The 16,883-nt window shown below is 35.9% G+C and overlaps 1 protein-coding gene across 1 annotated transcript; it reads left to right on the top strand.

Annotated features, from left to right (window-relative positions):
- The first annotated feature begins 11,029 nt into the window (after positions 1 to 11,029).
- Positions 11,030 to 12,295, top strand: LOC131939954 (uncharacterized). The gene has a single exon (XM_059298483.1). The coding sequence runs from the start codon at positions 11,030 to 11,032 to the stop codon at positions 12,293 to 12,295; it is 1,266 nt and encodes a 421-aa protein (XP_059154466.1).
- Positions 12,296 to 16,883: the final 4,588 nt, after the last annotated feature.

Genomic DNA, 16,883 nt, shown 5'->3' with positions numbered 1-16,883 from the left:
TACGGGAGATGGCATCTCGGGATATAGACATGATTTTTTAATACTTAAACTCTTTGAAAATAGAATTGAATCTCGTAGAAAAAAGAATTTCGCACCAAGTGAACCATAATTGGGCCTTACATTTACAAAAATGTACAAAAAATTGAAATTTTATATTTCTGCTTGATATATATATATATATATATATATATATATATATATATATATATATATATATATATATATATATATATATATATATATATATATATATATATATATATATATATATATATATATATATATATATATATATATATATATATATATATATATATATGGGTGTCCGGTCAAAAAACCCCTGGACAAAAACCCCCTTGGACATAAACCCCCCGACATAAACCCCCCTGGACAAAACCCCCCCGCGACATAAACCCCCTGGACAAAAACCCCCCGCGACATAAACCCCCTGGACAAATACCCCCGCGATATAAACCCCCCGGATAATAACCCCCGGACTGAGGTTTATATAAAGAAAAAATAACGATGATGTGAACCAAGAAATTAAAAAAAAATTACATTAAATTAATTTAATTTTTTACGACTAAGAAAATAGTTTCTACCTAAAAAAATGCTTTTCGAAATCAAGGAGTGACCTTAGTTGTATTTGATCAAAGATCAAACACCGACAACACCTTAGATATAGGTCATCCACATGTGGGAGCCGTGCGGATCAAAGCAACACATTCTTAACAATTCAAAAGATGTGAGGGATTCACCGGCTGAAGCTTGGTTCATATCCACCTTGGCATACAGAACCATGGTATAAATATAAAATCAAATTTATTTCTAGACAAATCGTATATTTTCTGGAATGGAGTTTGTTCAATCCAATAAAGGAAATTTAAAGGTGATTTTTGAAGGCTATGTTTATGTCAAGCAAAAAGATCTGGCGAACGGCGTTGTGTCATTTGAGTGTTCCAAAAGACGCAACAAGGCAGAATGTAAAGCAAAAATAAAGATTCATGGTGAACAGCTTGTTGGACAATGTAATGAACATTCGCATGGACCAGATCCATCTCAACTGGAAGTGTGTAAAGTAGTGCAGCAGATGAAACAACTGGCAGAAGAAACGGAAGCAACACCCCAGCAGATCATCACTCAGTCCATTACTACGATTACTGAAGATGCCAAGGCTAAGCTGCCCTCGATTCCACACATACGGCGTAACATCAGGCGTCAAAGTCAAACGTCATTATTTTTGAAAGCTTACAAGGTCAGAAATAATGTTATTCATATCTAAAATAGAAGTATAAAATGCTCATTTATTAGAAAAATACCCTAGTTCGGTAAACAATTTTTCTTTTAGATTAGTGAACCAGATTTTAAATTGTTTTGAAAAACTGAAAGCTGATAAATAAAAATGTAATGTCTGCACGGCAATTTAATTTTTTTAAAACTCATTTTTTTGTTATTTTATCAGATTTTTATTTCGTCAATTCTCTACATAAGAATGTAGGTCTAAGTTCTAGGTACACGAGGGGTAGCTACCATTCTATGCATGACTAAAGAGTTTATAAAGGTCGTGACCTATATTCCTTTCAAAGTTGCAAATCTACTACGGACAAAAACTGATGTGTTATGGTAACTACTGTTGCGGAACTCAAGTTGGTTTTAAGTTCCACTTCCTTGCAGTTGTATTTGGGGGGGGGGGAGGCTTAAAAATGTGTTTTTTATCTATTTGTTGCGTCGAAGAATCGTAATCCGTTATAAAAAATGTGTTACATAAACAATGTTTGCAATTTTAAAAGAGACACTACAACAATTAACTGCAAGTAATAAGGTAGCAATAATTTTCATTTTACATTCTTGTACTTGTTTTTGCTTTTACAACTATTATTACAACTATCATTACCACAAATATTTTTCTTAAACGTTTAAACATTAAAGTTATCTCCCTCGAGCTCGGTAACTATAACTTTGAGCCACCATCCAAAAATTCGGCAAGATTAATTTTGAGGAACATCGGCTTAGTTTGTATTCTTTGTGTGTGTTTGTGTGTGTGTGCGCGACTTTGCCTGTGTGCAACTTTTTTTTCAGGCAGAATGCCTTAATCCCCCAAAGAAAGTATACCCCGCCCTTCCCCCCACCCCGAAAGAAATTGAATTTATGTAACAAAATATACACTTATTTGTGTAGCCCATCCCCCCCACCCCTAAATATCAAGTGCCCATCTGGGGAAAAAATGTCTGAAAGAAACAGTTTCTGTGTATGTTTGTGCATATGTTTTTGTCTGTGTCTGTGTCCCGCTGTGTGTGCGTTTGTCTGTCTGTCTGTGTACGTGTGTTACATTAAATTTTCAGTTTTATACAAACTTTTTTTCGGTTTTAATTAAGGCTATAATTTAACCCTAATAGAAGACACATAGTCATAATGTTATATAAAATATTTATAACTACAATAAAACAAATTCTATATTCTGTTGAATTGTTATTGTTAATACAAATGAATACATCATGGGGTGGGGAATTATAAATTGTTAAATTATCAATGTAATTTTGATACATAGATTATGATAGATTTTTAAATATTATTATTTAATAACCTAATTATAAATTAAAATGGCTAAAAATTAGGTTATTGTCTTTTTCCAAAATACTCCTAAAGTTCAAAATCAACATATACGATACTTTTTTAAATAGAATATTGTGTTTTTATAGCCTTGAATAATAACCTAATATGTTAAGAAATAACATTTGTTTTGTAGAAAAAACAGTAACTGAAGATGATGTCTGTTTAAATTTATATGAAATAATATGTTCTGCTTAAGAGGATTTTTTTTCTATTTTTCACAATTAATAGTCTAAAGACTTTATCAATAATTTTTCCATGTTTGGCACATAAAAGTAAGCACTATCGTGACACGGATATACCATCTCAAGTGTTGGACTCCCATTAGCCAGGCAGGCCTCGACGTAGAGAGCTCCAACTAACTGGCAACTTGTGGACTGCAACAGTCTCACGAAGATATTTGTTTGATCACTATATGTTGGTTGCTTATTCATCAGTGGGCTCTAACCAGGCTTTACTTCCCCCACCACCTGTCGCGAGATATCGTCTTACAGTCTGGTACCCAGCTTGACTGTGGAGGGGGGGGGGGGTGTTCGGTCGTTTTAATAACAGGCTCGGGACACGTATCTGCTCTCACATACAGAATCGACAGTGTCGGGAACTCGCCCCCCCCCCCCCCCCCAGCCGGCCACACTCGACCGAGTCGACTATTGTTCGCTGTGGCGAAGTAGCACGGGTCCTAGCGCCATTAGAGGCGTCATGGTGCTATCTTCTGGCGTGTTCCGTACCGTTTGGCATTAACAAACACCGCGAAATCCAGCTTTACAACGATCCTAAATGCAAAATAATGACGATGTACAACATTTTGAAGCAAACGTGTAATATTTGAAAATTGTGATTTTCTTTTTTTTTAAGTGGATCATAAAAAAATTTAAATAACTTTTTTCTCTCATTCACTTTTTTACTTAATGAATTAAGAAATGGACAAATAATCCATAGTGCAAGAAACCCAGTAAGACAAAAAACTTAGGATTTTTTTCTTTGCGTATCCCCTTAATAATTTTAAAAATTTAAATGAATCGAGTGCTTGCAATATTACATGGTTTACATATTAATTCTTCACCTCTTTTTAAAAATAAAAGGTGTTATCAACGTTGTTACTTATCTGTAATATTATTACACACTAATATTTTTTGTTTACATTTCTACTCATTCAATTTTCAGCAGCTCATTTCACCCATCACCAAGCACAATCCATTTTCCAATCATTCGCTGAGATGAAAACCGGGACAAGCATCAACGCTACTCTCGTGAATCGAATCATCATGGGTGTTGAGCTGGCTGGGAAGATAGAGCTGTTTGATGCTAACTAAAGCTATGGCTGAATTTGTTGTTGAAAATAGATTAAATGTGTGATGTTTGTTCAAAAATATTTTCTTCCCAATACTGTTTGCAACAAGGTATTACATGCATAATCGAATAGGTGTTCATAGTATTTTTTTTAATTACATTTATTTTATTTCCAGTGGACATACAAAATTCCATTTAATAATAACACATATATTATTAATTACACTTTTATTAGTATTGTGTGGTCATTGGTTGTTCTTGAACTTTATATTTACATAGTTTTGTAAGATTATGGCAGCTGTTACAGGTAAAATTATGTTAATTACTGATTCATCCATGGAGTAAAGTAACTTCATATTATAATATAGACATGTGACATTTTATTATCACTAAACGATTTCTTATCATACAGTAAAATAAAACTCTAAGAGTCTTTACGAGTTAAACACCTTGTATGTCTGTGTCTTTAGTGATGTGTCTGTGTCTATTTTTAAAAAAAAAATTTCTATGCATGTAAGTCTGTATGGGTCTATAAGTGTGTGTAAATGTCTATGTGTAAAGGCACGTCTTTATGGCTGTGTGTATTTACGTTTCACTGTTTCCAAGCAGGTCTGCTTGTCTTTGTCAGTCGCCTTTTGTGTCGATGTGTTCAAGAGTATAATAAATTACCTTAAATGGATTTGTTTTTCAAATCAAATCATAACATTTTAAGCCAAATTAGTAACAGACTTTTTTATACAGAAAAGCACTGACCGAAAACTCTTTGCACAATACATTTATAATTAATGAAAGAAAACCACTTATTGATTATTTTACAAAAACATCAAATTGTATGCAATCTGTCTCCTCTTCTTCTTCGTTCTTAATTTTTAGTGTTGGAAGGAATCGAGCTTTATCTGCCAGAGGGTTTGAACTCGAGACTTTTTCGAATTTATCAACCATGAGCTTTTTTGCCGACTCGACCACGCCTCCATCACAATTAAGGATTACGTGTCAACTGGTTATGCGCCATTGAGGCCATTGACTCCGATTTCAGCCTGCTTTTCTTGGATTTGTTTCCATAGCCTTTGTTCAACCAAGAACAAACTACAAGGCAGCATTTGTTTGTTTTTGGAGTTGTCTCTCCTAGAAGAGTGGCTGTCCCCAGCTAACGAGCCTCATCTGCCGAGGGTTGGAACTCGAGACTTTTCGGTTTAGCAACCATGAGCTTTACCGACTCGACTACGCCGACCCCTATGCAATCTGTAAAACATCTTAAACTGAAACGTGTTTTATCTAGATATCCGTAACCCGAAGTTTGGAAGTACGTTATATTATTCATGTATTATTGAGTAGACGTGGAGATCCAATCAAAGTGACATTCAAACAGCTGGGACACTCTGGCGTAACTTGAGTAAGCACTAATTGTTTCCTGCGGCTCTAACGGTCGTGACGAACTAATCAACACTTGATCTAATTTGTGTGGCGTCCTGCTTCAGTGAGCTGACTAGAATCAACGATGGAATGGTCCTAGGTGCTTTGACTAATAGTTTGTTAACCACTGGTGCTTTGGTAATAGATGTTTTGCCATAGGAGTTTGACCCTAGGGGTTTAAACACAGCGGTGCTTGACCGTAGGGTTTTTGAACATAGATGCTAAATCTCCTATGGTCAAAGCACTTGTCTGCGTACCGATGGAATATGTAGGACAGATCCTTCCTTTTCGTAGAATGTTCTTTGTGGGAGTGTTGTATAGCAAACGTGTGTTACTACAATATCAGCGAGAAGGGGTTCGCCCACCTGTGGTTAATGGTCCGCGTAATGATGAAATATGTAGGGCAGATCCAACCTTCTGGTAGAATGTTCTTTGTGCGAGTGTTGGGACTACTTTATCATCGAAAAGGGGTTTGTGCTCATGTCATTTAATCAGAAGTGATTGTATTAGCCAAGCAGACTATGAAATAGACCCTACATCGTATTTGCCGTAGCATTAAATTAATAGATTGAACAACAGGTTAACCGGCAAAGTTGAAAAATAGCAAATTTAATTCATAATTAACTTAAACCTTCTAGTAACAAAACCATCATTCAATTCACAACCCGTCACTATTGCGATCCAATCACTAATCTTCCGACCCTAACCCATTCCCAGTACCTACACTAGCACCAACACCAACTATATTATGCATTATATGTACACCACACCTACATCAACCACTACTCTAACCTTTACAGCAACCCATATAACAAACTCAATACCCACATACAGATCGCTACATTATCTCCTACATCTGCATTTACACCACAACCTACACCAATATTCAAAAAAACGCTTCACTACATTTACACCAATTGTAACACCTAGATTACACCAGCAAATACTTTTAAACAAACATATATATCGACCCCTACACTTACACTCACTACAGCTACAAAAACAACAACAATCACACTTTTATTTTGACTAATTTCTACATCTAAAGCCACACCTATATCTACACCAACACATACACCTAAGCCTACAACTACACATATAGGAAGCAAAAAAAAAAAAGGAAAAAACAGTACAATAAAGAAAAATATAGGAAGCAAAAAAAAAAAAAGGAAAACAAACTACAATTTTTTAAAATGTGGGAGGAAAAAAATAAACGAGGAAAAAAAAAACAACAAGAAAAACATGAAAACCAAAGAAAACCAAGTAAATCAAGGAAAAACAAAACAAAGACAATAGGCCCATTTGCTTTTAATTGTTTTTACACACACTGTCATAAAAAAAATATGTAAGTATAGTTTCACATTATCTTTTAATCCTTTCATTAAATTATCATTATTTTTCTCGGCATTTTAACACGCTCACACAAACAAAACATTAACATCAAGTGTTTCTTCCAAACTTTTTACTCCGAGAGAGTGGGGGGGGGGGGGAACTTGAAATTTTCAAGGTGGAGGCGAATATAATTTTCGTGGGGGCGGGCGCTGTTAAAAGTATATATTTCTTATATAAATTCCATTTCATTCGGGGGGGGGGGGTGGTAGACTTTCTTTGGGGGGGGGGGGGGGGGGGGCGAAGAGATGCCTGGAAGAAACTCTGTTAACATCCAACGTCTATTTATGTTTTAACAGGTTAAGAAAGATTTGCAATATGTCATTAAGTAGATCATCCAAAACACTCTCAGTCTGGTCTATTGTAAAATGTACTTAAAAGCTAATGTTGACCAAGTGGTCTTTAAAAAATTTACAAGCAATACAGATCATGATAATGGTTTGATGACAACTAGCCTGGTTCCCACGTTACATAGAAATTTATAAAAGTTCGTCATTAAACAACGTCTTGCTACTTGGAGGATGGAGGTGGTCGGAATTTTGTGGCACACATGCCTAAATAAATAGTGTTGAAAACTGAAGATTAGCAGATATTGCACCTTTTTAATAGGCTGGCGATTGTTTTGTTTTTTAATATAATCAATGTTGACGAAGCTCAGTAAATATTTTACAGAGAAATCGATTATTTTTACAGACAAAAACGTGTAAGCTGAGGTTTGAAGTCTTTTTAGATGCGGGGGTTTGGCTTTTTGTGACGATGTTTAACAATGTGTGTTAAATAGTGTGTGGGGTAAAATCATGTTAAAAAGCGTGAAGATTTTAATAAATAACTCCTGAACTGAAGGTTATCAATATGCTAATGGGTGGTCTAATACTGTTTAAATTATCTTTAAATACTATTTTTTTTTGTTTCTAATGATTTAGTAGGAATAACGTAATTTAAAAGTCATGTTTATAGACCTCCTGACCTCTGTCGGTTTTTATATATTGCAAAACACATTTAGGCTTTTTTTGTTGAGAGTAATGTGTTTCGATGAATACCACCATCACTGACCGTCAACTTTATAGCCCTGAACAGTAGTTTTTAACCTTTATAGGGATAGTGAAACCCATCATCTTCATGTGCTCAAGAGCTCATGCATCGAAACCTTGAAAGAATACAAAATAAAATATGATTTTTTTGTTCAAATTCAAAACAGAGGTATCAGGGGTCGGCGTGGTCGAGTCGGTAAAGCTCATGGTTGCTAAACCGAAAAGTCTCGAGTTCGAACCCTCAGGTAGATGAGGCTCGTTAGCTGGGGACAGCCACTCTTCTAGGAGAGACAACTCCAAAATCAATCAACTGCTGCCTTGTAGTTTGTTCTTGGTTGGACAAAGGCTATGGAAGCAAATCCAAAAAGAAAAGCAGGCTGAAATCGGAGTCAATGGCCTCAATGGCGCATAATCAGTTGACACGTAATCCTTAATTGTGATGGAAGCATGGTCGAGTCGGCAAAGCTAATGGTTGATAAATTCGAAAAACCCTCGAGTTCAAACCCTCTGGCAGATAAGGCTCGATCCCTTCCAACACTAATTACTATGAACGAAGAAGAAGAAGATAACAGAGGTATATATTTTACTGCTGCTGTATAAAACGAACCATGCATCAACATCACTGTGTTCAATCAACAAAATCATTAAAATATTATTTGAAAACTAAATTAAAATAAAGAATATTGACTGCAAAACAGTGTAACTTCTGCTGATGACTTTCAGACACCAGTTCACAGATGCGTGGCTTTGCCTTAAATTCAGCAAGCGTTGTATTTTTGTATTATCCATCTTCTTGCAGTTATAAGTTGTGTTCTGCTAGTTTGCCGAAGCTTGACAAAATTGCTCAATTTGGCATTGCAAATAATTTAATACTTTAAAGATTATGAACAGGTCGATTATTTATAAAATCACAATAAGGAAATATCCGCTTATGTATGCTCTATATATTCTTCCCGTCACTTTTTTTAGCTAGTATAAAAGGTTAAAAATATCAAGAAACAAAAGCATAGAAGTACTTCTGTGACAACCACAAGTCAGTTACTAGGCCAAAATATCCACATAAAAAGTTTTTTTCTTTACAGCACATATATACAGCAAAGAGTTTCTTCCAGTCTACCACCACTCCCCCCCCCCCTCGAACGAAATGGAATGTATATAGAATATATATATATACAAACTTTTAACTCTTATACTTTTATACTTTTCCGTCTCCCCCCCCCCCCCCGGAAATTTTAGTTCGCCCCCCCCCCCCGAGTATTTCAAGTCCCCCCCCCCCCCCCCCCCCCCCAGGAAAAAAAGTCGGTCATTGGCCGTAGCCGTTAGATCTGTCGTCGGCATTGACAATTATAGATAGCAAATTGAAAAAAAAAAGTCCCGTGTGCTTCTTCGCCTTAGCCAAACTTTACTGACTGACTCACCCAAACACAAGTAAAACGTGTTTAAAATTAGACGTTTTCTTATGTAGCGGAGGCGAATAAATCGCTGATTTGAATCGACTGCCCACATTGAGATTTTAGATAGGCCCTCACAACTGACTATGTCTGCCGACATGATTTGGTATCGACAAAACAGGTAATGTGCTGACGCGGTCATGTTTTATTGCAGTGGAGGCAGCTAACAAAGGCTTTTGTGTCACGAAATGAATACAACGACGGTGCTTGCAGGAACAGTCACTACGTGTAGTTTGTTTGAGCAGTTCAAACGTCTTTTTCTCGATAGATAATCGGTGTATTTTTTTCTTCAACAATCAGTAAGGACAATTATATATATATATATATATATATATATATATATATATATATATATATATATATATATATATATATATATATATATATTTATATACATATATATATATATATATACATATATATATATATATATATATATATATATATATATATATATATATATATATATATATATACATATATATATATATAAATGTTCAGGGTTCAATTGCCTGCTTGTTTAGGTAATCAATAATTTTAATAGAACAAAACGGTGACCAGAGGTCAGGATAGCTAAATTCACACCTGGAGACTGATAAGCGATTAGTGTTGCTTTTTATTAATTCAAGGTCTATAACCTTGTCGTGAAATAAATGTTAGCTGATTGTGTTTGTATTCAGTTATTGTGAGAATTTAATTTATTTGTGTTCAGTAGCTAATCTTAAAAATTGTTCTTTTTGTACATAAATTATAACATTGTTATTCTACCCGGTGTCTATTGAATCAAAACATAAAGTTTCTTAAATTCACAGTTTACAAAAAGAGAAATGCTACACATCAACAGATTACTATGTCGGAAAATGAACTGTAGAGTAAGTGATTTCTTAATTTCGGGTAATCTACCAGAACTGACATCATACATAACGGTTACAACATAAATACAAATAATAAATTATAAGCCTAGCTGGAAAAAAATCCTGATTATTAGTTGAATGGAAATTCTTGCTTAAAATCACATATATGTACTCGGACATGGACCACATATCACATGTTACATTTTAGCGTACACGTACACATACACTGAAGTGAAGATGTGTGCTTGGGTTAATGTTTTAGTACCTGTTAACCTGTTAACTCTCTCCTCGCGATGAGAGCTCTGGTCAGTCTCCATATGACTATGGAAGGAAAGCTAAAAGCAGGAATAAATGCCTGAATCGATTATTTACATTCTACCAGCATAGGGTACGCATCATTCCAGTAAATGAGAGTTTGTTTTATTTTACACCAGTGTTCGTAACCCTTTTGTGGTTTTGTATAGCCATAGCTAGTAAAAGTGGTTTCACAACATAAACGCATACTGTAAACTTAGCACTTATTTAATACATTTTAAGAATTACATTTTACACATGCGTTTATACCTGCGCCTAAGAAAACAGTGACATTGTACCTACTTAACCAATAGGATTTAACAGTGACTTATGATTAGACATTTTCACTAGAATTATTTTTTTTTGCCTAACCTCTAAAATACATAAATAATAATACTGCGATTTATTTAGCAAGAACTAATATTTTAAATGTTTTATTCACTAGAATTACAAGTACTTCAATTGTTTGATCCAGCTGATTTGTATAGTTTTTGTGTTCCTTCTTTTGGGAACAATTTATTTAAGATTCGTTTCCAACGAAACGGTGAATGTTGGAACACGAGAGACGACGATGTCAAATACCTCAAACAAGAATTATCATGGCGAAAGGCTGCCTTCATTTCTCGACATAAATACAACAAGACGTTATTTCGAGTCTACATTGTCTACGCCACCGTTAACTACTACAAAGAAAGGAATGACCACACACACGCCAGAAGCGACCACCCTTGAAGTTAAGTTAAACTCACCTACGTCTCGTATGACCACGGTTACTGTACCCACTACAACATTCAAGTACAATTTTACATTGATACACGAAACATGGCCAACGGTATTTTTCAACGCTAAAGCTCCCAAAAGTCATTTTAAATTAGTTTCAACGGATTACCAAAAGCAGAATAAAACAATTCTTACCCAGCCTCAAATCATGCCCCCAACATTGTCTTGGTCAAACTCAAGCGACGGGGCTCGTTATTTAGTTTACGTTTGTGACGAGAGACATGGCTGCGGTGGATTGGGAGACCGACAGCGAACCATAGTTTCTCTTTACGTCCTCTCTAGGCTTGTCAACCGACGTTTTAGTATAATCATGAGTAGTCCTTGTGACATTACACATTTCTTTGTGCCATTTAAAGTACAATGGTTGCCACCTCCAGATCTTGACCCACCGACCAAAGATAACACCGTATATGAAATGACAACAGGTACTGGGTTGAAGTTTTCTTCAAGTCTAAAATCCGGAGATTTCAACGAAATGTACCCACAGAGAGTTTTGTATCTTATAACTAACATCGACATGTTTGATTATTTTGGTGTCAACCCTATATATTCCAGCGTTTTTAAACAGTGGAACGGTCTGCTAACCAGGCGAGGTAGATTTCACTGGGCATGGGGCGAACTCATGCGACCAACACCCCCAGTTATGTCTGAACTGGTATCCATTCTTGGAGAAACTTTTCTCAAGAAAAAAGGCGTACTTCCAGTTAATGATGGTCGGGCGACGAAGTTAAAATCTCTTTATGATGTCGGCAACACTAGCCTCATCTGTGCACATGTCCGCGTTGGTCAGAATCCATCAAACCCACATGATGAACCTTTCACGGCTGTTACTGTTGAAGATTTGCCAATGTTACATAATTTCATGCTTTCCAAAGATACGAAAGGAGACGCCATGTTTTACGTAGCTTCTGATTACATCAATGTTAGGATCCTTTCACATAATTTCTTCGGTAAACGTTTCTTGGAATATGGAGCTCAAATCAAGCATATAGACCGTCAGCGAAGTGGCTCCGATGCCTGTGATGGTTTCAAGTGGACCTTAGTAGATCAATTTATTTTATCTCTGTGTGATGTTCTTGTGATGAGCCCAAGTGGTTTTAGTCTTGGAGCGTACTACACAAGCAACAGTACAGACACTACGTACATTTTAGGAGATGGAAAAATTAAACCTTATTATGAATAAAACTAATGTTTACTACTTTAAATTTAAAGTAAAGACGTGTACACTATCGCTCGCAATGTGTTTTTCTTCGTCGCATTTTCAAGTCATAATGAAGCTTTGACATTTGCAACCTTGTATACATTTCTGTCTTTGGCTATCAGAGAGAGAGAGAGAGAAAGAGAGAGAAAGAGAGAGAGAGAGAGAGAGAGAGAGAGAGAGATTGAAAAATAAGATATAGGGATATATAAAGGGGAAGGCTCCGGTAATAAAAATGTAATACTCGTTAGAAAACAGTTGTTTTTCTTTCAGCTTTATTAAAATACATCTGCATATGCATTTCAACTAAAAAAATTGGTGGAAAAATCTTGGTAACTATGAGAATGGCGGCCATCTTGAAAAAATAACCCCCTTGTAGGTTTTCCACTATTCATAAAATATTATATTTTATGCCCTATGAATTTTCATAATTTCCTTCAAAACACTTAATTTTGTAGAATTTTGGGGCATTAAAATTGTGTTTTTAATGGACCCACAATTTGAAAATTCATAAAAAATTTGGTCGAAGATATGCACTTAAAATGTTTAGCTGAGTATCCCAAAATATGGAAGAAGATTATAAATTCATTGTTTATTGGGAGTAAAATATATTATTGTATGAATGATACAAAACCTTCGAAGGGGTTAATTTTTCAAGATGGCCGACGTTGTCATAGTTACAAAGATTTTTCCACGAACTTTTTTTTAGTGGAAATGCATATGCGGATGTATCTTAATAAGGCTATAAAGAAATAACTGTATTCTAACGAGTATTAAAAACTTTGTTTTTTACCGGAGCTTTTAATTAACTTGCTCTATGTAATCAGCCTGTGGTGTGCTTCGATGAAATAACCTTAGTGACTATAAAATACAGATAACCGTTTATTTACTTACATACTTGAAATGTCAAACTTCACCCATTTATAAATATATATATATATATATATATATATATATATATATATATATATATATATATATATGTATAAATATGTCTATATATATAATATATAAAACTCAATTCTGTATGTAACATATAATAAGATTGTTTGTCGTTGACATACTAATATGGATTTAAGTGTAAGACTATTACCGTGCTCATAGTCTAAATTTATGAGTTAAAAAATTACTATTGAAAGTGTTAGGAAATAATTTTCATTTTTCAAACTGATAGTAATAATTGTCGGCATGTTTATTAAACACAATTTTAAAAAAATGACAAAAATTCTAATTATGTCTGAAAATTATTTATATTTAGTCCTTTAGCACTTACTTCCCTTTGATAAATTAGGAAAACACAATTACTTCCCTTTATAAAACATTGCATTAGTGGAAAAGAATTTACTTTTTATTACTTTGCTTTGGTGTTGGGAAAAAAATAATTACATAATTAGCGGGGATTGATCAAGTGCAAATGTTGTAGGTATTTTACGAATAAGCTTGTAGTATTATAATTGTTCATTTGGTTTGGTTTAGCACCTACGTTCGTTTAAGTGAGTGCAAAAGAATATTAATAATTTGGGGTACTATAGTCGATTATTAAGCTGAAACAGGCGATTCTGCCCCGGGCTAGACTGTGAGCACTTTGCGTTTATGTTCGAGTTAGTGTTTTCTTTGTGTTTAGGTTGGGTTTGCGTTAGTGGTAGCGTTTTAATTTGGTTCGTTTTTGTTCTTTCTTTTTTTCGTTTTCGTTTGTGTTTTTTTCTTTGGGTTTGTGTTTGTATTTGTGTTTGTGGTTGGTTTTGCGTTTGGATTTGGTTTGTTTTCGTTTGCTTTTTCGTTTGTGTTTTTTTCTTTGGGTTTGTATTTGTGGTTGGTTTTGCGTTTGGATTTGGTTTGTTTTCGTTTTCTTTTTCGTTTTTTTTTACTTTGTGTTCGTATTGGTGTTTGTGTTTGTGGTTGGGTTTGTTGCTAGGTTTTTGTATTCGTTTGCTTTTTTGTTTGTTTTTTCTTTTTGTTTGTATTTGTGTTTGTGATTGTGGTCGGGTTTGTTGTTAGGTTTTTGTTTTCGTTTGTATTTGTAATTGTGTTAGCGTTATGTTTGCGTTATGTTGTTTTGGTTGGTTGTGGTTTGGGTGGGCAATGCCGGGTTTATGATGATTACTAAACACACAGGTAATGGTCTTTAACAGAAAGGTTTTTCACAGTAGCCAGAGCAGGGCCTGGCCGGGACGGCTAGTATATATATATATATATATATATATATATATATATATATATATATATTTATATATATATATATATATATATATATATGTATATGTATATGTATATGTATATGTATTTATTTATTTATTTTTTAAATTTTGTATCTTTTTTACACTCGATGTCTCCCTACCTACGACCTCTATTGATATATATATATATATATATATAACAGTGAGATGTCTCTACCAACTGACATCTCTGACCTACTCTACGCAAAACTTTGACCTCTATTTGTTCATTATCTTCTGTCTGATGACGCTCAACGAACTACCGCATCCTCTGATCACGTGACTCGGGCCAAGCCAATCGACCATGACTGGTCTTCACGTTTCTGATTGGTTCGCTCACCCTGACCAGTGGTTTACTACGCTAATATGGCATTATGTTCCTACTTAATTAACCATGTCATAATTAACATATAATCTTACGTCATCACGTATCTCAATCTCATTAAATAAGCAGATTTAGTTTATTATAAGTCTATTTTCAGCTAAACTAATGATATAAAAACTGACTGTGTGAAGATAAAAATAAATTAACTGAAAAAAAATCATTGTTAGTTCCTGTGAGTTTTATTATCTACCCTTAGTTGAATGTCTCTTGTCATGTTATTTTGTCTTGCTCCTTTGTTGTCGTGTGTAAAGTGTCTTGTGTCAGGCTGCCTGTTTAAATGCTGTCTCTTCTTGATAATATTTGACTTTGGTAGTCGGCACGTAGTTTGACGTGTTTTGTCCGGGCAGGTTAGTTCTAGTTCTAGTCCAGACTGGTTGGTTAGGTAATCGACTTCTAGTCCAGACTGGTTGGTTAGGTAATCGACTGTCTAGTCTAGGCTGGTTGGTTAGGTAATCGACTTCTAGTCCAGGCTGGTTGGTTAGGTAATCGACTTCTAGTCCAGGCTGGTTGGTTAGGTAATCGACTGTCCAGGTTGGTTGGTTAGGTAATCGACTGTCCAGGTTGGTTGATTAGGTAATCGACTGTCTAACCTAGGCTGGTTGGTTAGGTAATCGACTGTCTTGCCTAGGCTGGTTGGTTAGGTAATCGACTGTCCAGGTTGGTTGGTTAGGTAATCGACTGTCTAACCTAGGCTAGTTGGTTAGGTAATCGACTGTCCAGGTTGGTTGGTTAGGTAATCGACTGTCTGGTCCGGAATGGTTGGTTAGGTAATCGACTATTAGTCTAGGCTGGTTGGTTAGGTAATCGACTGTCTAGTCCAGGCTGTATGGTTAGGTAATCGACTGTCCAGGTTGGTTGGTTAGGTAATCGACGATTAGTGTAGGTTGGTTGGTTAGGTAATAGACTGTCTTGCATAGGCTGGTTGGTTAGGTAATCGACTGTCTGCTCCGGACTGGTTGGTTAGGTAATCGACTATTAGTCTAAGCTGGTTGGTTAGGTAATCGACTGTCCAGGTTGGTTGGTTAGGTAATCGACTGTCTTGCCTAGGCTGGTTGGTTAGGTAATCGACTATTAGTCTAGGCTGGTTGGTTAGGTAATCGACTGTCTGCTCCGGACTGGTTGGTTAGGTAATCGACTGTCCTGGTTGGTTGGTTAGGTAATCGACTGTCTTGCCTAGGCTGATTGGTTAGGTAATCAACTGTCTGGTCCGGAATGGTTGGTTAGGTAATCGACTATTAGTCTAAGCTGGTTGGTTAGGTAATCGACTGTCTTGCCTAGGCTGGTTGGTTAGGTAATCGACTGTCTTGCCTAGGCTGGTTGGTTAGGTAATCGACTATTAGTCTAGGCTGGTTGGTTAGGTAATCGACTGTCTTGCCTAGGCTGGTTGGTTAGGTAATCGACTGTCCAGGTTGGTTGGTTAGGTAATCGACTGTCTGGTCCGGAATGGTTGGTTAGGTAATCGACTACTAGTCTAGGCTGGTTGGTTAGGTAATCGACTACTAGTCTAAGCTGGTTGGTTAGGTAATCGACTGTCTTGCCTAGGCTGGTTGGTTAGGTAATCGACTGTCTTGCCTAGGCTGGTTGGTTAGGTAATCGACTATTAGTCTAGGCTGGTTGGTTAGGTAATCGACTGTCTTGCCTAGGCTGGTTGGTTAGGTAATCGACTGTCCAGGTTGGTTGGTTAGGTAATCGACTGTCCAGGTTGGTTGGTTAGGTAATCGACTATTAGTCTAGGCTGGTTGGTTAGGTAATCGACTTCTAGTCCAGGCTAGTTGGTTAGGTAATCGACGTTCAACTAGATTCCATTGAGCCGGCGTTTTCGTCCCCTCTGCTGGCAGGTGTAGTGGAGCGGCAACATATTGTTGCTATTGTATAGCTCTATTGTCTGTAGATCAGCGTACGTATGGTACGCTCTTTAGTCTTGACTGTTGATTAACTAACCCACCCCACTCGCCTTGACTGGCTATAACGT

The sequence above is a fragment of the Physella acuta genome, unplaced genomic scaffold (genome assembly GCF_028476545.2).
Source record: "Physella acuta isolate Inbredline_101_S28 unplaced genomic scaffold, ASM2847654v3 ptg000305l, whole genome shotgun sequence".
Taxonomy (NCBI): Eukaryota; Metazoa; Mollusca; class Gastropoda; family Physidae; genus Physella; species Physella acuta.
The sequence above is the reverse complement of the archived record's forward strand: the minus strand, read 5'-3'. Positions and strand labels throughout refer to the sequence as shown.

Coding starts and splice junctions, on each gene's coding strand:
- LOC131939954 (XM_059298483.1), top strand. CDS start 11,030: ATGACCACACACACGCCAGAAGCGACCACCCTTGAAGTTAAGTTAAAC.